Consider the following 23,012-nt stretch of genomic DNA (forward strand, 5'->3'; position numbering starts at 1 on the left):
AGAAGATCCTGATAGAAGACCCTGATAGAAGACCCTGATAGAAGATCCTAATAGAAAATCCTGACGATCGTATAATACAGGGATGTATCGTCAAACCGGGCGGGACACGGACATAACACTTGCCCCCTCCTCTTCAAAATTGTCGTCCCGACAATTAATTCAATAGGACAGATCCAGAACAATTCCTTACAGGAACCTCGCCGAATTACAGTCCCCGATGTGACTCCATGTTCTCCCCGAACTGCTGTTCCAGGTACAACGAACTGCACACCATCTTGGGTCCAATCGACTTTATTGATTCCAGGAATTTTCCTCAAAGTCCCAAAAATTCTTCAGGCAAGAGAGGGGTAACATTCCGTGGACCCAACGCCCTTTTAAAGGACTTCTCAAGCCTCTGCCTCGGCATTTGCCCAAAGCCCCCGGGAAAAAACCACGGATCAAAATAACCACGGGGTGAGGCAGTCTTCGTCCCTTTTTTGTGAGGTAGTCTTCATCCCTTTTATCTCTCTCATCTTCATCAGGTCCTTTTTCTTTTTGTTGCCAAATAAGATTTTCCTGAAAAACAAATCTTACGGCAGAAAAATTGAAGAATACACAATTTTATTAAAAGTACAAGTAACCTATCGTGGGTTCCGATTCTAATGCAAGTTTCGACTATAAAAAGGAGCTAATCTATCCGAATGCACAATTTTCCTTTCAGAAATCTCTCACTAAGAATAGAAACATCGGAACTATTTTAAATCGACAAATTCTTCCGTCCAAATTTCCCTTATAATAAAAATTATTTCTAGTTTTACTTATTCTAGCACATTGTGAGCTTATATCCGAGCTCAAAATTATTGTGTAAAACATTGTTCGATTCGCTATTTCTACGTGTGGTGTTGTTCGGAATTCTATTATGTATGTGACTTAGCTGGTTATTTTCCGATGAGGCGAGTCTTTCCTGTAATCGGTGCAGTTCCTCGTCCCGCTGTTGCAGCATCGTCAAAAATTGAGCCTGCTGTTGTGAGCGTTCCTCTCGCAATTCTCTAATTTGTTCCAACGCCTCCTGTAAAGCGTCCACGCGCTCGGGAGTTTCCTCGCTGTTAATTGCTCGAAGTGGAGTCGACTGTTGTTCTTCGCCGATCATTGCTCGTGACGAAGCTTGCGAACGAGTAATCCTCGGAGAATGCACCAAAGACATCGTAACCTTTTCACCGCACACACACACGAAATATTTGTCCTTTTTTTACTACGGTTCGTGGCTCGTGTTATGTCCGAACGATCCCGGACGAGCCCCCAAAATGTTACGTCCGCGACCACCCTTCTGATTATCTCGAAGAAATGTCGCGCGCACTCAAACTCTCACACGCCGGAAATGAATACACTCGCGTAGTAAAGCAATAAACTTTAATATTAGAAACCAATAAACCGTAGCGATACAATATAATATTACGTGCATTAATCCTAATGCAAATATATCCGCCGATCAGCTGTCAGAGGATACGTCCTCACCGCACGACAGCTAGACCAGAACAAAACGCATCGATAGACATAAACAGCTTCTTAGCGACGATAGAAGATCCTGATAGAAGACCCTGATAGAAGACCCTGATAGAAGATCCTAATAGAAAATCCTGACGATCGTATAATACAGGGATGTATCGTCAAACCGGGCGGGACACGGACATAACAATATATATACATATATCTATATATATAAGCACCGTCTGTCTGTATGTATGTACGCGAACTACTTCCGCATTTGTGGACCGATATTCGTGAAACTGGTACCAAAATGTTGTAAATTTTTGGGGGTGGCTGCTGTGGGGTTTTTTTTTTTATTTTTTAATTTTTTATTTTTTTCTACAGAGGAGGGTATGTTTAATCTTTTTTTGCAATATTTCTGAACACATGGTATCAAAATGTTGCAAATTTTTTTGGAGATAACGACGATGCGGTTTTTTTAAGTGTTACACCCCCACCCCCACCCACGCATCCACCCACGCGCATGCGCATTTATGGACCAATTTTCACGAAATTAGTACCAAAATGTTGCAAATTTTTTTGAGAAAACTACTGGTTTATTTTTTTAAGTTTACCCCTCCACCCACGCACCCACCCACGCAATCGTATATTTATGAACCGATTTTTTTTAAATTGGTACCTCTTCCGGCTCTTGCCCATCGAGCTTTCTGTTTTACTGCAAAAAATGATTATATTACATAATATTTATTTATAATATTATATTATTATATATAATATTGAGGAGGGAGAGGAGAGAGAGAGAGAGAGAGAGAGAAGAGAGAGAGGGATTAATTTAATCTATATATATAAGCACCGTCCGTCTGTCTGTCTGTCTGTCTGTGCCCGAACTACTTCCGCATTTGTGGACCGATTGTCTCGAAATTGGTACCAAAATGTTGCAAATTTTTCGGGGGTGGCTGCTGTGGGTTTTTTTTTTTTAATTTTTATTTTATTTTTTTCTTCAGAGGAGGGTATGTTTTTGCGAAAAAAATTTTTTTTTGCAATATTTCTGAACACATGGTATCAAAATGTTGCTAAAATTTTTGGAGATAGCGACGATGCGGTTTTTTTAAGTGTAACACCTCCACCCACGCATCCACCCACACATCCACCCACACGCATGCGCATTTATGGACCAATTTTCACGAAATTAGTACCAAAATGTTGCAAATTTTTCTGAGGAAACTGGTGTTTTATTTTTTTAAGTTTACGCCTCCACCCACGCAATCATCCACGCGCGTGCGCATTTATGGACCAATATTTTTACGAAATTGGTACAAAAATGTTGCAAATTTTTTGGAGATGGCGACAATGCGGTTTTTTCAAGTGTTACACCTCCACCCACGCACCCACCCACGCGCATGCGCATTTATGACCAATTTTCACGAAATTAGTACCAAAATGTTGCAAATTTTTCTGACAAAGCTGGTGTTTTATTTTTTTAAGTTTACGCCTCCACCCACGCACCCACCCACGCAATCGTATATTTATAAACCGATTTTTTTTAAAATTGGTACCAAAATGTTGCAAATTTTTTGAAGATGGCGACGATGTGGTTTTTTCAATTGTTACACCTCCACCCACGCATTCATCCACGCGCGTGCGCATTTATGGACCAATATTTTTACGAAATTGGTACAAAAATGTTGCAAATTTTTTTGAGAAAGCTGCTGTGTGGTTTTTTAAAGTTTTATCCCACCCACGCGTTCACCCACGCATTCACACATTTATTCACAGACTTTTTCGAAATTTGTACTCAAATTTTGTTGAGGATGGCTACTATGATTTTAACAAATTTTTATCATCCTATTCATCCACCCACGCACCCATGCACCCATGTGCATACGCATTTATTGACTTGGTCACACCAATAAGTAATTTTAAATAAATTTGTGTACATGTTTGTGATTGCAAAAATTTGCAACATTTTGGTACTAATTTCGTGAAAATTGCATACAAATTAAAGGTTTATTTACACGAATTGCACACATAATCACAAATACGTACACAAATTTTTTAAAAATTACTTCTTGGTGTGACCAAGTCAATAAATGCGTATGCAAATGGGTGCATGGGTGCGTGGGTGGATGAATAGGATGATAAAAATTTGTTAAAATCATAGTAGCCATCTCCAACAAAATTTAACTACAAATTTCAAAAAAGTATGTGAATAAATGTGTGAATGCGTGGATGCATGCGTGGGTGGGATAAAACTTAAAAAAACCACACAGCAGCTTTCTCAGAAAAATTTGCAACATTTTGGTACTAATTTCGTGAAAATTGGTCCATAAATGCGCATGCGTGTGGGTGGAGGTGTAACACTTGAAAAAACCACATCGTCGCCAAAAATTTGCAACATTTTGGTACCAATTTTTTAAAAAATCCGTTCATAAATATGCGATTGTGTGGGTGGATGCGTAGGTGAAAGCGTAAACTTAAAAAACCCCACACACATACACAGAGAGAGAGAGAGAGAGAGAGAGAGAGAGAGAGAGAGAGAGAGAGCGTGTGTCTTAAAGAAAGAGGGAGGGAGAGAGATAAGGAGAGAGAGAGCATGTGTCTTAAAGAGAGAGAAAGGGAGCGCGTGTGTTTTAGAGTGAGAGAGAGAGAAAACGTGTCTTAAAAAAAGAAAATAAAATATCTGGGAGAAAGAAATAGATAACATAGTAGTCATCCACAAAAAATTTAAACATTTATTTTGGTATAAATTTCGTGAAAGTCGAACAACAAATGTGGAAGTAGTTCGCGGTAATACAAAAAAAGAATTAATTTTTTGTGTTAAAACGGATTTAATATAGACTATATGAGGACCGCGCAAAGCGCGGTCCGAATAGAAAGGCTGGCTTTGAGGACCGCGCGAAGCGCGGTCCGAAAAGCTAGTATATATATAATATATGAGGTATTATTTATGAAGTGATCCACCCAAAGTTTTTCAATCACGCTGAAATTTGCAGAAAGTGTAGTCTTATCAAAAGTAAAATTATTCCTCAAGTTGTTTGGCCCACACTATACAGGCTCTGTGTTAACAGGGACTGGAATTTTTATCATTTTTGCCGTTACGTCCAACTTCAAACGTTGATAAATTTCAGAAGACTACTCCGATTTTAAAAAATAAGGTGTGATTTCGAAAGGTCTCTTTACGTACTTTAATCTTGTAAAATTAGTTTTTTCTTTCAATAACAATTTATATAAGATTTTCAAAAAACAATGTAAAAATCAATTTTTTCTCAAATTTAAACATCTTCGATTTTCTTCAAAAAAATCTTAAAAAGAAAGTATATTTCTCGATCGACGCAAGTCGAGACACAAGTCTCTGGTTTCTCTTTATTTGACGATGACGACTACGATGGATTTCGGAATAATTTAAAATGCTGCTTTGACTTGATCGATTCTTTATTACATTGCTCAGAGAGAAATAACTTGAGGCAGTGATAGGAATAATAATGTTCTTCTTTCGCCGAATACGTGACATTATATCAAGTAGTCCCCACGGGCGGTCTCGCAGGTCGCGAATTTTACCGAAATAAGTCGATCACTTCCTCGTGTCCTAAATTAATTCAACCCGATAACAATCGGTGCGTTATAAACGGAGCAAATATAATACTTAGTCTTTATAATAACACATACTCTCAAGATAATAACAAGCTATTGTTCGCTTTATAAGCTGTTTGTCACAACATTAACATAAAACAAGTAATAATAATATAACGATACAAAATATTATAATTCGATAAGTATGAAACAACTTCGTCGATTCTGCATACTTCGTATTTCTAATAGTACTTTTATTTTTAATGATTAGAAAAAAGTATTTAAAATCAATCTTTTTGATCAATTTTTGCTTTATTTTAATTTATATAAATTTATTCTTTTATCACACAATCATGTAAAATATGATTTTTATTTATAGAAAAGAGATGTTATAATTTATTACTGCAATAACTAATTACTATAATTAATGCTATTATTACTATAATTAATAACTAATGCTATAATTAATTACTAATTATGCTTACATATAAACTTCTATAATCTAATCTTCTTTTTTTGATGAGGAATAACTTGGAACAATACAAATCCAAATCTCAATTATAATATTTATTAAATGTAATTTAAAAATATAATTTAAAAATAACATATACATATATGTATATTTTTAATATACATTAAATGACATTAAACTAAATAAATAAAACACATATATGTACTTCTTACTAATTTCCATTTCATATTACATTGACTAATTTTTAATAATTGTTTAAAAATAAAAATGTATATAAATAATACATCAAAGTTCTTCTGGAAAATGATAATAAAAGATTATGCACCTACTGTTATGCTAATAATATAAAATCAACATTTTTTTTGCAATTTGTGTTGCACCTTTTTAAAGCAAAACTTAAAATAGCTTTTACTATAAAATCTATATTTTAATACAAGAGAAGCATTATCGTAAATTAAAGAAAAGTTTAATTTGCATTTATTATAAATATGAACTTTATATATATTGTATATTGTTGTGCCTCCGGGAAGGCACGGAAAATTTTGGGGTCTCAGTCGACTGAAAGATGAGGATCCTAGGATCGGCGGGCGTTTCCACTTTGACTAACTTCGCTTGTTTATCTGAATAAATCTTTTATTTCCCTTATTTCTTGAGTTGGTTTAATTCTGTATAATCCCACCTGGGTGGTTAGTTAAGTATGCTCGCTCTCGATAGTCAGATTACAGGTGATAGTTTATATTCTGCGGCTTGTCTTCGACTCCTAGTTAGGTTCTAATTAGCGACTTGACTTTTTGGATTTTCGTTAACGACTCACTTCATCGCCTCGCTCTCCGTTCGCGGTGGTCTCCTGCCCTTTTCTACATCTTTCGGGGGAAGGTGTAGAGAAACTCTTTCATTGGCTAATTTTTATTCACACGCTTTTATCTAGGTGCAAGCGAAGCAGGTTGATTCTTCGCTTGCGATCCGCGGTTTTCGGTGTAACGCTTATATTTCATCGCGTTTGCGTCTTTTCGCGATAAGCGCTTCACGAGAGCGTGAGAACGTTTCTCAAATAATTGTATAAAGCCGACTTACTAATTTATTATTAAAACTATATATAATATAATATAGTTATAGTCATTCAGACTATAACAATATATTTAAATTTTATTGTATTTTAATTCATAAAAATTTTATATTATTTAATATTATTGTTCAATAAATAATATTCTTATCTTTAATAAATAATATTGTTTCTTTTAAAGATATAAGACAGGCAATAAGAGCCAACTCGCGGATGACAGTGCGTTATCCTAACGAAACTAAATTTTTCGTTAGGATTAAGTATCTGTGCACAAGGCACCAAATTTTACTTGGTCATGGCCAAGATTTAAAATATGAAATAATCTCATATTTGAGATTATTTTACCAAATTTTACTTGGTCACGGCCAAGATTTAAAATATGAAATAATCTCATATTTGAGATTATTTTATATTTTAAATCTTGGCCGTGACCAAGTAAAATTTGGTGCCTTGTGCACAGATACTTAATCCTAACGAAAAATTTAGTTTCGTTAGGATAACGCACTGTCATCCGCGAGTTGGCTCTTATTGCCTGTCTTATATTGTTTGCGTGTACGCTCGATTGCTGACGTTGAACGCTCACGCACGAAGCTACGGATCCTGACAATCGGGTTGTAAATCCGATCGTCGATATCCGTCTCGTGTATAGATTGCACAGGAAGATTCAAAGTGGACTGTATCTTAAGGAGGGTGGACGCGCTCCGATTGGTGCGCAGGATGGGTAACGATTTAAGCCACGTGCCGAATCGAGAACCAGAATACGGAATTATATGCACAAATTACACAAAAACAATCCATTTATTAACTAAATTTGTCCGAGAGTCACAATGTACATAAACGCAAATTAATTTGAAACCTTTACATAAAATCTTTATCTATTAACGAATAAAATAGTCACCGCGAAAACACGTACGACGTGGTTGTTAAGCAGTCCGAAATGTCTCACTATATGGTATCTAGCATGTGTTGCATGGACACCACCGAAAAACTATTTGTTGCATAACAATTGCTAGTTACGATGAACACGCTCGAAACTCGTGTATCGAATCGTTCGAAATCTCACATTAAGATTTTGTACACGTTGCCGATTGCGGCGAATGCGATATTAAATCGCGAACCGAAATGTTTCAATTAACATGAAGAATCACTGATCACATAAATGTTACAGTGCGTTGAGCACCACGGGCTCGAAGGGATGAAAAAAAGGAACGCAAACACAATCACGACATCAGGTATCAGTCCCAGATGACTGATCACGTGATCTGCGCGCTCCAACTCACGTGATCTACGCGTGCCAAGCGAACACGCGCGAGCCTCATGTATACAATTATTGCGTTCGTGGAAACAATCGGACTTCGGCACCTTGATATTTCACCATTGCGTGAATTCTGGTCCCAAATCACTGAATTCCGCTTCGTTAACAATGTTTTGAGCGCAAATTTTATGTCGCGTATATAACGGCGCACCTTGTTGCTACCGTTAATTAGCGAATGTCAAAGTGAACGTATTTCACATCTCACTTATCACTGAATCACAGCAGAATATCAATCTGATTATTTTTTTTTATTAATCAAACAAACTACGAACAATTAGAATCGCGACGGAAAACCCACATGTGACTAATCGCAAAGCCGTGCCAGGAGCGAATGCCCAGGTTCGAGGACGAGGCAGTTCATCCCCGATCGATTCGATAATCGAACGCTTGAAGCGCGGCGTGTAGGTTCAGTGCGTGCTGCCCCGTGCCGGATTAACTCAAAAATTATAGAATTTCAAATTATCGACCTACTTCTTCATTCTCTTTGAACAAATAATAAAGTTCTTGACCTGGGGTCAACTTACTTCTGAACATACCGCCCGCCTCGAAATAAAGATTTCGAAATGTCTTACAGTAACTAAAGAACTTACCCCAGGTTTGGGTTTTTTTTTGTTACATAAAGAAAAAAAAAAAGAAAAAAATAAAACGTTAATCGCTTAATGATTTTTCGAGTGAGATTCAGTGATTACATATTGAACAATAACAGGCATTTGGTTGCTTACATGATTGAATAACAATATTAAGACATAGATTCTTACTAAACTTACATTAACGCGACGCGAGTGGTCTTGAGTAGTCAAGGATATTGAGCGCCGCCCGCCTTAACTAACTACGAAGGACTTGACTTGTCCTAATTATGCGAACGATTGAGACGTTGCATGCGCATTATGGAGTTGGGTTTTCCGCAGTACCTGTCTTACGTTCCGACAGTTGATCGATTAAGTTAATATCGATAGGTAGTAGGCACAATTTAGTTACTGGTCGCTTGTATTCGGACGTCGCTGTTTTAACTGAGACGACTCGAGTTAACCCGTCAGAGCCCGGATGACAATGAATAACTCGCCCTAATTCCCATTTACACGGTGGGAGAAGGGGGTTTTGAATCAAAACCATTGAGCCAACCTGAATCGGAGGCGTTTCTCGACGCCACTTTGATCTTTGTTGAAGAGTATTGACATAATCTGACTGCCACTGCTTCCAAAAACGCTCCGTAATCTGTCTGAGTAATTGCCATCGCGACAATCTGTTTTCGTTCAATTGTAGAACGGAAGGTTCCGGATTCGTAGTAATGGCAGTCCCAATCAAAAGGTGACCTGGAGTCAGGAACTCGTAGTCATCTGGAGTATCATTGAGTGGAGAAAGCGGCCTTGAGTTGAGGATAGCCTCAATTTTGCACAACACTGTCGTGAACTCCTCAAATGTCAATGCGTGTGAGCTTACAATTCGACGAAGGTGGTGTTTGACACTCTTCACTCCTGCCTCCCATAGTCCTCCAAAATGAGGAGCATGAGGCGGGATGAAACTCCAAGTGATCCTATCTGTTGCGATTAAATTGAGAAAATCCGTATTGCGTTGAGCATCCCGATACGCGCGGGATAGCTCTTTATCGGCTCCTGTGAATGTTGTACCGTTATCCGAATACATAACTGTTGGCAAGCCTCGTCTGGCGCAAAATCGTTGAAATGCGTTCAAAAATGCTGGCGTTGAATAATCGCTGACCAACTCGAGATGAATGGCTCGAGTTGCCAAACATATGAAAACGGCTATGTAAGCCTTTCGTGAGGTGATTCCTCGACCAGCAGAGGCTCGAATGAGCACTGGACCGGCATAATCGATGCCGCTGTGCAAAAACGCCCTCGTTGGCGTTGAGACTCGAGTTGATGGGAGTTGACCCATTAACTGATTGGCTACCTGAGCTCTTTCTCGCGTGCATCGAACGCACCTGTAGATAACTGATTTAACTAAAGGCCTAGATTTTATAATCCAAAATTCTTGGCGAATTTTAGACAGGGTAGACTGAAGACCGGCGTGCAGCGAGGCTATGTGCGTGTAGCGAAGGAGCATTGTAGTAATTGGATGATCAGCTAGTGGAACTTGATGTTTGGATTGAAATGGTAGATGAGAATGCTCCAATCTTCCGCCAACGCGGAGTAGACCATTTGCGTCTAGGAATGGATATAATGATATCAGAGCGCTGTTTCTTGATAACCTCTTGTTTGATTTGAGTAAGTAAAGTTCTTGCTTGAACACCTCTGCTTGAATCATATGCAGCCAAAAGTTACGAGACTGCATGTACTCAAATGCTGTAATGGCGTGGGACCGGACGTGATCTTTGTGATCTGCCGCGTGCTTCCGTTGACATTTGTTTATGAATCGGTATATATATGCAGTGACGCGTATCAATTTTGGCCACCATGAATACCGTGCAGCAAGACTCCAGTCTTCACGAGTACTGTTTTGATGAGCTTCACATGCCTTCAGTTCCAACTGAGTTTCGTGGTGCTCTGATAGAATTTGATGAGGCCACTCATCAGAATGAAGATGCAACCATGACGGCCCATGCCACCATAGGTTGATGGATATCAAATCTCGGCCGAGTAATCCGCGCGAAGCACAGTCTGCGGGGTTTTCACTGGTGTTTACGTGATGCCAACTACCGGTTGGTAATCGTGTCTGAATTTCGGCTACTCTATGAGCTACGAAAGTTTTCCAATTTGAGGGGTGCTTCTTGAGCCATGCGAGAACTACAGTGGAGTCTGTCCAACAATAAATCGCAATGTCGTTTAAATGAAGTGACTGCTTGATAAAGTCAATCAAGCGAACTAGCAGAACGGCAGCAGAAAGTTCGAGGCGAGGAACCGTCATTGGTTTAAGAGACGCGACTTTAGATCGCCCAGCAATGAGCGAGACCGTAATTTTCCCAGAGGAGGATGTCACGCGTAAAAACACCACTGCTGCGTAAGCGATTGTGGATGCGTCCGCGAACCCGTGTAATTCCACAGTTGCCGTTCCGGACTCAAAACCTGTCCAGCGACTCAGTTGAATTTTTCGTAGATAGGGTAATGACTCGTAGATAGACTTCCAGGATGATAAGATCTCGTCCGGAATAATGTCGTCCCATCCGATACGGTGTCGCCATAATTGCTGCATGAGAGTTTTCGCCTTTAAAATCGCAGGTGTGACCCACCCGAGCGGGTCGAATAATCTTGCTATTGTTGATAGAATTGCTCGTTTGGTGTTAGGAACAGTTTCAGATAATGTAATTTGAAACTGAAAGCAGTCATGTTTCGGGTTCCAGACAATACCGAGGATTTTTAGACTGTCATCAGTCTCCAAATTTTTTGCGTAAGCCAATCCATGATTGTCAGGCTGAATATCTGAAAGCAATTCTGAGTGGTTACTGGCCCATTTCCGGAGATCGAAACCACCACGGTTCAGCAAATTACAAAGTTGAGTGCGAGCTTGCTTTAACAGTGTGATATCGTCTGCACCAAATAATACATCATCGACGTAGATGTTTTCTCTTAGGATGGGAGAGGCTAACGGAAATGAATCTCCCTCGTCACAGTTCAATTGTTGGATTACTCGAAGAGCAAGAAACGGTGCTGACGCAGTGCCGTAAGTAACGGTAAGGAGTTGATATTCCTGTATAGTTGAGTTGTGGTCGACCCACAGTATCCGTTGGTAGTCTCTATCTCTAGGATCGATTAATATTTGGCGATACATTTTAGCGATGTCCGCAGAATATACATATTTATATTGCCTCCAGCGCAATATAACTGCTTGTAGATCGGACTGCAATTTTGGGCCGGTGTACATGTGAAAGTTGAGAGACGTTCCATTGGATGTGAGGCAGGAGGCGTCGAACACGACTCTTAAACGGGTTGTCGAACTTGTCTCCTTGATGACTGGATGATGAGGTATATAGGTCGCTTGAACATTATTTGAATGCAAAGGAGCGACTTGCTTCATATGATTTAATTGCTCATATTCGCGCATGAAGTCCAAATATTCTTGTGCAAGTGTGGGTTGACGAGCAAATTTACGAATTAGCGACGAAAGTCGGCGTTCAGCTATGCTGCGAGAGTCGCCTATTTTAATAGGCGGGCCCTCTTTAAAAGGGAGTCGCACGACATATCTGCCATCTGCTGTTCTAGTATGCGTGCGTTGAAAGTGATCCTCGAATTGTTTATCTTCTATGGACGCATGAACATGTTGAGGAGTTTCTTCAACCTCCCAAAACTTACATAATTGCCGTTCCAAGGAGCAGCAGTGAGCAACTGCATGATACCTTTGTTGTGAACTGGGTAATGGTGAGCCTTGAGGTTGGGCTCCGACATGCGATGAAACCAAAGTAGAGCCGACTACATGGGTGTTTTGTATGACATGATTAGGGATTGACGTAGGTCCAGATAGAATCCACCCGAAATGCGATTGTATAGCGTCTGGTTGACCTATGGGTCCATTGCGTATATTGACAAGAACCTTGCTATACAAATCAGCTCCAATAATGAGGTCAATAGGAGTTGATCCAGTCGGATCGTCATCCGCTAAGGTCAAGTTGGAGATGTGTTTCCAGTCACGTAATGACGAAGCGTGTCTGGGAGCATACTTCGTCAATGCTCTCATGATGTAAGCTACCGTGGTGAAGGTTGGCTCAGGTTTATCGCGAGGCGAAATATTAATTAACGCGGCAGATCGGCATGTACCGGTATCTGCACAGCTAATCCCCGAAGTTGAAGTAAATGTTTGCATACGAGGTAAGCGTAAAATTTGCGCTACGCGTTCCGTAAGAAATGTGAGTTCTGAACCACCGTCAAGTAAGGCTCTGACAGTTAAGGAACGTCCAGAAAGCGAATGTATTTTCACCGTTGCCGTAGACAACACCACAGGAGTCGGTGATGTAGTTAACGTGACCGCTGAAAGCGCTGTGACATTTGATATATTAGTAACATTCTGCGAACTCGATGACGCAGGAATGCTCGTTGTTTGTTGCAATGAGCCCGAGTCAACGTGGATCATTGTGTGATGCCGCTTGCTACATTTGCGACACGTGAATTTACTCTGACAATTAAGTGCTACGTGCTTATCGCTTAAGCAATTGAAACATCGCTTAAGTTTCTTTATCAATTTGCGTCGTTGATCCGTGCTCATTGAAAGAAATTGTTGACACTTAGAGAGAAAGTGAGATTGTTTACAAATTGGACATGACAAATTAACTGACGCAGTTGCGGTGGCGCTTGTCACTCTCGAATGTGACTTCGTTTTATTGTGTTCGTGAGGATGGAGTTCCTCAAGCGCTATAGCGCGCGAAGATATGAAACGTATCAAGTCTTTGTACGTTGGAGGATTTTCGTTATCGCTACTCTTCAATTTCCACGCTCGACGCGTAGCAGAATCAAACTTTTGTGAAATGAAGTATACTAATATATCGCTTACAATATCCTCTGCTGTACGATCAAGACGTTTCAATGTCGCTAACGCTTGTTCCGTTTTATCTCGCAACTCGTGAAGTTCTGACGCTGATTCGCGAGTCATCTTTGGAAGATGATATAAGGTCGACACATGTACTTCGATCAACCGTCGTTTGTTCTCGAAACGCGTGGTTAACGCTTTCCACGCGACCTTAAAATTTTCGGCGGTTACTTTGATTCCTGATATCGCATCGCGGGCCGGACCTGTCAAACTAGAGATCAAAAAATGCATACGAGTGAAATTTGACAATTCTTTGTTATCTATAATCAACGACTGAAAACGGTCGCGAAAGGTCTCCTAATCCTCGTTTTTTCCAGAAAAAGGCGGTAATTTAATAGGAGGGAGATGCTTTTACGAGAATGACGATGCGTCCATTTGCGCAAAAGAAGTTTCGAGGGATGTATCTCGACTTACGACAGGAACCAGGTCTTCTAGACATTCGTTCATATGATCCAAGGCTGATTGATAGAGATCTTCGTGAAGGTCGAATTGATTCTTCTTGAAATAATTAATTGACCCTTGATCATCCTCTGGAACAAGTTGAAGCAGAATGGTGTGATTGTGCACACCTTGAGTCCATTGAGCTTGTAAAGTCGCAATCCGTGAGCGAACCCTTGCGGCCGTCAAATTAGAACGACCAATCTTTTTGAAATTGTCGAGAGCTCGAGCAATTGAGTGGAAGATAGTTTGCTGATTTGCAAGAGCGTCTTCCATTTTGACACTATAGTTGTTTATGAATATGTCACTAACACGATTGTCTACTTAAACGCGATTACTTGACTGACTGTATCTCGAATCACGCTGCACTTAAATATCACTGGTGTCCTTAATTCAGTGTTCTCGATTCGTCATTACTCTCCCATCCGGCTCGAAGGACCAAAAAATGTTTGCGTGTACGCTCGATTGCTGACGTTGAACGCTCACGCACGAAGCTACGGATCCTGACAATCGGGTTGTAAATCCGATCGTCGATATCCGTCTCGTGTATAGATTGCACAGGAAGATTCAAAGTGGACTGTATCTTAAGGAGGGTGGACGCGCTCCGATTGGTGCGCATGATGGGTAACGATTTAAGCCGCGTGCCGAATCGAGAACCAGAATATTGAATTATATGCACAAATTACACAAAAACAATCCATTTATTAACTAAATTTGTCCGAGAGTCACAATGTACATAAACGCAAATTAATTTGAAACCTTTACATAAAATCTTTATCTATTAACGAATAAAATAGTCACCGCGAAAACACGTACGACGTGGTTGTTAAGAGTCCGAAATGTCTCACTATATGGTATCTAGCATGTGTTGCATGGACACCACCGAAAAATTATTTGTTGCATAACAATTGCTAGTTACGATGAACACGCTCGAAACTCGTGTATCGAATCGTTCGAAATCTCACATTAAGATTTTGTACACGTTGCCGATTGCGGCGAATGCGATATTAAATCGCGAACCGAAATGTTTCAATTAACATGAAGAATCACTGATCACATAAATGTTACAGTGCGTTGAGCACCACGGGCTCGAAGGGATGAAAAAAAGGAACGCAAACACAATCACGACATCAGGTATCAGTCCCAGATGACTGATCACGTGATCTGCGCGCTCCAACTCACGTGATCTACGCGTGCCAAGCGAACACGCGCGAGCCTCATGTATACAATTATTACGTTCGTGGAAACAATCGGACTTCGGCACCTTGATATTTCACCATTGCGTGAATTCTGGTCCCAAATCACTGAATTCCGCTTCGTTAACAATGTTTTGAGCGCAAATTTTATGTCGCGTATATAACGGCGCACCTTGTTGCTACCGTTAATTAGCGAATGTCAAAGTGAACGTATTTCACATCTCACTTATCACTGAATCACAGCAGAATATCAATCTGATTATTTTTTTTTATTAATCAAACGAACTACGAACAATTAGAATCGCGACGGAAAACCCACATGTGACTAATCGCAAAGCCGTGCCAGGAGCGAATGCCCAGGTTCGAGGACGAGGCAGTTCATCCCCGATCGATTCGATAATCGAACGCTTGAAGCGCGGCGTGTAGGTTCAGTGCGTGCTGCCCCGTGCCGGATTAACTCAAAAATTATAGAATTTCAAATTATCGACCTACTTCTTCATTCTCTATGAACAAATAATAAAGTTCTTGACCTGGGGTCAACTTACTTCTGAACATATATCTTTAAATTTATATCTATATTACAGAGCCTTGTTAAACTCTTAATATTGTTCTTATTTAATGCAATTTTGTTTTTTCGCTGTAATATTAAAACAATTGACTTAGAGCATATGTATATTAAGATTTTTCGACTTAGAATGACACTAAAAATACAAAGTTTCAGTATGGACATCACGTTGCGAGACACCCTGTATATACATGTACATATATATGTGTGTATGTATACATATATACAGGGTGAATTATAAGTAACACCGCATCTCTGAGGAATGAATTCGTCAAGTCAAAATAAGTCAAAAATAAATAATGACAAAATTACATTTGAGCTTTCTTTAAAGAGTGACATCAAATAAACGAAAAATTTATTTGGAGTAAAATTTATTTTTATTTAATTGTAAGTTGAAAACATAACATAAATTAAGTAATAAATAGACAACAAGTTTGAAATTACATAAGGTGTTCAAATAATCCGCCATTAACTTAAATGAACAAATTAGCACGATTTAAAAGATAATTTATCACTCGCTGTAACATTGGTCTGTCTATTAAAGCAACTCTTTAAAGAAGGCTCAAACGTAATTTTGTCATTCTTTATTTTCGACTTATTTTGACTTGACAAATTCATTCCCCAAAAATGCGGTGTGACTTATGATACACCCTGTATATATATATATATATATATTAGGAGACGCGGTAGTGTCTCCGGCCATGTTCAAACCCTAAAAGACCTTAAAAGACACTACAAGTCTTCTTATCCTGCACCATCAAAGTCCATTTTTTGGGGGTGTAGAACTACTAAAATATAAAAAATTTTGAATTGCACGTAATATAACCTAAAAGGCGGCATCGCCACGAGTAATTTGAGCCAAGAAAAATTAAAATCGGTTAAGCCGTTCTGGAGATACAAGCGGTCAAAAAGTGACGTTTTTCATGAAAAATGAAGTAACGTCGTCTTCTCTGTCCGCTGACGTCATCAGGATTATATATATATATATAAATCTCTTTTCACCTTTCACTCACACCTCCCTCAACTTCCACCCACCCCTTTCCCTCCCACATCCCGCCCCCGCCCCCCCCTTCCCCACTACCACCCGCACTTCCACCCCTCTTACGCCTCTTTCACCCTCTTTCGTCCTCTCTCACCCTCTTTCGTCCTCTCTCACCCTCTTTCACCTTCTTTCGTCCTCTTTCACCCTCTTTCGCCCTCTTTCATCCCCTTTCGTCTTCTTTCACCCTCATTCGCCTCTTTCACCCTCTCTCGTCCTCTCTCACCCTCTTTCATTCCCTCTCACCCTCTTTCACCCTCTTTCATTCCCTCTCACCCCCTTCCGTCCTCTTTCACTCTCTTTCGTCCTCTTTCACCCTCTTTTGTCCTCTTTCACTCTCTTTCGTCCTCTTACCCTCTTTCGTCCTCTTTCACCCTCTTTTGTCCTACCTCACCCTCTTTCGTCCTCTCTCACCCTCTTCACCTTCTTTCGTCCTCTTTCACCCTCCTTCGCCCTCTTTCACCCTCTTTCGTCCTCTTTCACCCTCTTTCATTCTCTCTCACCCTCTTTCATTCCCTCTCACTCTCTTTCACCCTGTTTCGTCTTCTTTCACCCTCTTTATTCCCTCTCACCCTCTTTCGTCCTCTTTCACTCTCTTTCGTCCTCTCTAACCCTCTTTTATTCTTTCTCACCTCTTTCGCCCTCTCTCACCCTCTTCCGTCCTCTTTCACTCTCTTTCATTCTCTCTCACCCTCTTTCGTCCTCTTTCACCCTCTTTCGTCCTCTTTCGTCCCCTTTCGCTTTCTTTCACCCAATTTCATCCTTTTTCACTCTCTTTCGCCTATCTCGTCTTCTCTTACCCTCATTCGTCCTCTCTCACCCTATCTCCAAAAAATCATAAAAATGAAAAGGTCAAGCCATGTTCAAAAGAAGGTCCTCAAAAATTTAAACCTTTCAAAATTTAAACGATCTAATAATAAATTATCACGAAAAGTAACTGATATGTTATTCAAGGTGCCAGTTCAAAGTGAACATACGTAAAGTGTATATTATCTAAATTTAGTAATAATATATTACCATGAAAAGTAACTGATATTTTATTTAAGGTGCAAGTTCACATTGAACATACATACATATAAGTAAAACTGATTACAATTTGATTCTAGAAAATAAGTGCGATATGTTATTCTTAGTGCACAAAATATAATAGTCGTTTATAAAGATTTGATATGAAATTCATACTAGCCCGTACAATGAAAAATAATTGCTCGTTGTGGCTTATCCAAACATACTTCGTCTTCCGAAGCGTACTTTTATGAAACTGCTTACGAGCAAAGGAAAAAGTTTGAGCAACCACTTATAATGAGACAATCCTCTCCTCACGGAGTAATAAATGTTTTGCCGTTAATAGATAACAATGGTAAAAAGTTAAAAATGTGGCATTGTGATGAGAACAAATGCCACATAAATGATACTTCCATGGAAAAGTTTGTAAAATTTTTGGAACTGTTTGAAGAAGGTACTTTGAAAAAGATAATAAATGTTAAATTCATAACGCAGCTAAAAAATTGTTCCGTTTCACGTACGAGTAGCAGATTAGGACATCCTCCGGAATGCTATACAAATCCGAATCTTTGCAAGTCATACATTGCAACGATAAACATTTTATCACCTCATTTTCCTTTCGTGAAGAATATTCGAAGAAATGTTTACAAATTGATCGACAATTATAATAAGTTTTGTCAACTGTTTTCATCTTTGAGATTCATCAATATGAATAAATTAGTTGAAATTTCCAATGTTGGATAACCCTGTTAGTGCGTCTGAAACAGCTGGCATTGAAAGAGTAATAGCGATTAAAATTGGCGCTAAAGTGATGATTCGACGAAACATTGACGTAACTTTGGGACTTGTCAATGGAACGATAGGCAATGTAGTTGCAGTTAATCGCTCTGCTGACGGCAATCGTATTGATTCCATCAAAATAGTTATTTCGGATAACAAAGAAATCGCAATAACCAAAGTAGATATTAAATTTAAAGTATTCCACAAATTAGTGGTACATCGGAAACAATTTCCATTGTCTCTCAGTTATGGAATAACTATACACAAAAGTCAAGGAATTACATGTAACAATGCAATGATGGATTTAGGAACGACTGTATTCAGTGATGGTCAAGCCTATGTAGGTTTGTCACGAGTAAGTAAATTGGAAGGTCTACATTTGATAAACTTCAATCCAGCATCAGTTCAAGCAAACTCGAGAGCCATTGTAGAATATAATCGACTGAGATCTATATTCAAATCTGAACTGCCATAAATCAATCCGTCCGAGAAAAAGGTTGTGAAAATGTACGACCGTCGATGGGCTATCCCTAATATCATTGATGATGTGCAAAATTATGATTGTGAGGAACCAGAAAGTATAGTTACGTGGAAAATATATGGTCTTTGCAATAACGATGCTGTTTCGTGTTACGCTAATGTAATATTACAATGTGCGTTTCATTGCGTACGTATTAGGCAACAAATACTGAAAAATAAAGCATCGAATGCATTGACTGATGCCATCTGCGCGTATGGTGAACGTAAATATTGCAACATTCAAGCGGTTAGAAGATCTGTCGGAAAACGCTTCGAAGAACGAACACAAGTTGTTTCGGAATTTTTTACGGCTCTAATGTCGACGTATTCCGACATCAATGATGTATTAGAACTCGAATTAAAGCACGTAACATGTTGCTCGAATGTCAAATGTAATTACAATGTAACTAAGCTGGAAAGCAGTAGTTTGTTAATATTACCTATACATTTGACATTAAAAAGGAAAAAAGGTGTCACTCTACAAAGTTTGATTAATGTAGAATTTTCTAAATGGGAAACGATAAACGGCAATTGTAACGAATGTAAGGGTACCGTGTTGAAAAAGAAAACCGTAATCGAATCAACTTTATCCGTTGTAGTAATACAGCTACAGCTCAATTTATATACTTTTGTAAACGGTGCTTCTAAAAAAATTATCAACAATCGGACTATCGCCGTGCCGACGAGTAATATCACGATTAATAAAAAAAAGTACAAGGTAATAAGCGCTATATTTCACGAAGGTGAAGAAATGAATCGTGGTCACTACACGTGTATGTTGAGAGCTGACACAAAATCGGAATGGTATTACTCTAATGATATGGAAGTGTTCAAGAAAAAATGGCCCAAAGGAGCACAAGGGGCATACATATTGTTCTTAGAACAGATTAAATAATGGCGCTGTATAAAGGCTGCCGTAAGCGCTACATTAAAACATCAACTGTTCTAGTACTGTATAAAAGTTGCTGTAAGCGCCAAAATAAAATATCGGCTGCTCTGGCACTTTATAAAAGCTGCTGTAAGCGCTGCATTAAAACGAGTGCAATAAGTTTCTTATTTGACCTAGGCTTCATGACATTTCAAATCAAAAAGTATCATCAAGAAAAAAATTATCAGACAGAAATATGTATGTCGTGTTAAAATCGGAGAGACGAAGAAAAATATATGGATGCGTTCTCACGAGAATGGGCGATGGAGGGGCCCATTCTTTATTTTCAATATTTATACAAGAATATAAATTCATTCTGTTACAATTGAAATAAATGTGCAATGTATCGTTAAAAGTTATTACAATTATACAAACATTTACATATATGATTAAATAAAATATATATGTATACTATAATATAATTATATATTTTATATATGTACATATATACCATATATTTCAATTATTTTAAACTGTATTGCATAAATTGTTACTTATACAAAGTTATGTGATAAGAATCGAAAATATGTCGTGTTAAAATCGGAGAGACGAAGAAAAATATATGGTTGCGTTCTCATGAAAATGGGCGATGAAGGGGCCCATTCTTTATTTTCACAATATTCATACAAGAATATAAATTCATTCTGTTGCAATTGAAATAAATGTACAATGTATCGTTAAAAGTTATTACAATTATACAAACATTTACATATATGATTAAATAAAATATATATGTATACTATAATATAATTATATATTTTATATATGTACATATATACCATATATATTTCAATTATTTTGAACTGTATTGCATAAATTGTTACTTATACAAAGTTATGTGATAAGAATCGAAAATACATATATTTGTGATACTTGAATTACTAGAAAGCTGCTCTATATATTTGTACTTTAAAAAGTAACTGATATCTTAAAAAAATCATAAAAATGAAAAGGTCAGGCCATGTTCAAAAGAAGGTACTCAAAAATTTAAACCTTTAAAAATTTAAACGATCTAATAATAAATTATCACGAAAAGTAACTGATATGTTATTCAAGGTGCCAGTTCAAAGTGAACATACGTAAAGTGTATATTATCTAAATTTAGTAATAATATATTACCATGAAAAGTAACTGATATGTTATTCAAGGTGCCAGTTCAAAGTGTGAACATACGTAAAGGGTATATTATCTAAATTTAGTAATCAAGAGACACGGTAGTGTCTCGCGACCAGTTAAGGGCGTAGCCGAGACACCGTGTATCTTAACGCGAGTCGGACATTTGAGTCTTTATAATATTTCGAATTCTCAATAACGGCTGAAGCAATCGAGTTTATACTAGACTTAATCGATAGATTGAGTTTGAATTATATAATAAAAGTGTCTTTATTTCTGCTCTACGTGATTTGTAAGCAGAGATATATAATTGCAAAGTCGAAATATGAAAAATTTCTTTTAAGAAACGTCCCCGTCATCATCATCATTATTATTATCATCATCGACCACGCAAACATAGTAGTATCGTGCTACACGTATTCACACGTATACAACACATGCGCACACATATATCACACGTACACAACACATGAATAGATGCATGTATTGGAAATGTCCATCTCGCACGTTTTACAACAGACGGCGATAGTTGCCCTCCGCTATATTGACAGCGTGCGGGGTTAGATATTTTCAATTTTCAATTTCAATTTTTACATTCAATTTTAATGTTATTATTTGCAAATTTATTGTCATAATAATTTATGTGCAAGTTTACAGTCTGTGATACAAAATCAGATATTTTGCTATTATTTCAATAATATTTCAATTATATAAATGCCTATGTATGAGTATGCATATATTTTTAATAATTTTCTTAATTAGCTTCTATATTTTTTTCAGTTGTACATCAAGCAGGTAGCATTATCAGCTCACTTGTGAGCATGGGTTGGGCAATGGCTAGTTATCATCGCAGCATTCGATTAGCTTAACAAGATAAATCTAATATCAGTGCTATAGGAACTATTTTACAATTTTTCTGGCATTTTCTTATTGCAGGTACATATATATCCAATAATTAATATACAAAATTAAATATTATTCATCACACACTTTGTATCAAAATAATATATTTTTTAAAATTTATTTAATCATTTTTATCATTGTGATTGTAGTGGCAAGGATCTTATTGCTCAGTGTCATTGCAAGCATCTGGCCTGTATATACCATAATATATTGCGTAATACATTGGCTAAGTATGACAATATAGATTTTGATAGATTCCCATGGAATATTGGAATTTTGTCGGACTTACAGTCATCCACCACATATGCAGCCTACAATTAAAGAACGCATTTATTCCATATGATTTGCTTCCGTTATTGGAATATTTAAAATAAAAATTTTATTAATAAATTTCGATGAAATAATTTATAAGAGGTTGAAGAAACTATGAAACAAATTCAGTCTCATAAAAGGGTAGTTGGAACAATAGTGGTGAATGCAGAAGGTATTACATGAGATCATTGACATGATTTACTTGTAGTTGTAAACAAAAATTTATAAAATTATATCTGTTTTAGGTATTCCTATAAAGTCAACATTAGATAATACGACAACAGTTCAATACGCTGGTTTGATAAGTCAATTGTCAGATAAAGCTCGTTCTGTCGTACGTGACTTGAATCCAACAAATGATTTAACTTTCTTGCGCATACGTAGCAAAAAACATAAAATTATGATGGCACCAGATAAAGAATTCATATTAATAGTAGTACAAAATCCAGTTGATTGATATTTAAAAAAACAAAAATATATTTCAAAGTTAAGACTTATTTCTTTGGTTGTTAATTTAATCTGTATGCTACATTGTGGATGTTAATATCTATTCAATTAAATAAAGAAAAATAAAAGAATAAAGCTTAAAAATTATACAAAATGCAGTATTTAATTACTAATTTAACAAATTATGAACTTTTAGAGTTTTTAAATAGTGCTTTCTTCTTTGGTAACAATATTATATTTTTAAGTTTGATAATTATGAAAATATGTATATATAGTAATTCATGGCATGTTTATTTTTGTATTTAATACAATTATAAATGTACATTTCTCATCAATAAAATATCACAGTATCTTTTTTATAATTTAATTTTAATATTGAGATTGTTTTTATTCAGTGGAAAAAAA

General features: G+C 37.6%; 2 protein-coding genes across 2 annotated transcripts; one reads left to right on the forward strand and one right to left on the reverse strand.

Moving 5' to 3' along the window:
* Positions 1–8,772: 8,772 nt before the first annotated feature.
* LOC114944003 (uncharacterized) lies at positions 8,773–14,076 on the reverse strand. The gene is made up of 2 exons (XM_085484923.1): positions 13,718–14,076; positions 8,773–13,573 (listed from the first exon to the last, which is right to left on the reverse strand). The coding sequence occupies exons 1-2, from the start codon at positions 14,074–14,076 to the stop codon at positions 8,773–8,775; spliced, it is 5,160 nt and encodes a 1,719-aa protein (XP_085341049.1).
* A 7,356-nt stretch (positions 14,077–21,432) lies between these two features.
* Positions 21,433–22,761, forward strand: LOC146722350 (dynein light chain roadblock-type 2-like). Its single transcript, XM_085484924.1, has 4 exons — positions 21,433–21,504; positions 21,726–21,881; positions 21,998–22,332; positions 22,406–22,761. The coding sequence occupies exons 3-4, from the start codon at positions 22,275–22,277 to the stop codon at positions 22,615–22,617; spliced, it is 270 nt and encodes an 89-aa protein (XP_085341050.1). The 5' UTR covers positions 21,433–21,504; positions 21,726–21,881; positions 21,998–22,274; the 3' UTR covers positions 22,618–22,761.
* The last annotated feature ends 251 nt before the right edge of the window (positions 22,762–23,012 follow it).

The sequence above is a fragment of the Nylanderia fulva genome, unplaced genomic scaffold (genome assembly GCF_048542155.1).
Source record: "Nylanderia fulva isolate GAGA-0341 unplaced genomic scaffold, ASM4854215v1 Scaffold328, whole genome shotgun sequence".
Taxonomy (NCBI): Eukaryota; Metazoa; Arthropoda; class Insecta; order Hymenoptera; family Formicidae; genus Nylanderia; species Nylanderia fulva.

Excerpts from the sequence above, each read along its gene's own strand:
- LOC114944003 (XM_085484923.1), bottom strand. The coding sequence starts at position 14,076 with ATGGAAGACGCTCTTGCAAATCAGCAAACTATCTTCCACTCAATTGCT. Across the intron at positions 13,574-13,717 it reads ATGGACGCATCGTCATTCTC|TTTGACAGGTCCGGCCCGCG; the intron begins GTAAAAGCATCT and ends TTTGATCTCTAG.
- LOC146722350 (XM_085484924.1), top strand. The coding sequence starts at position 22,275 with ATGAAACAAATTCAGTCTCATAAAAGGGTAGTTGGAACAATAGTGGTG. Across the intron at positions 22,333-22,405 it reads AATAGTGGTGAATGCAGAAG|GTATTCCTATAAAGTCAACA; the intron begins GTATTACATGAG and ends TATCTGTTTTAG.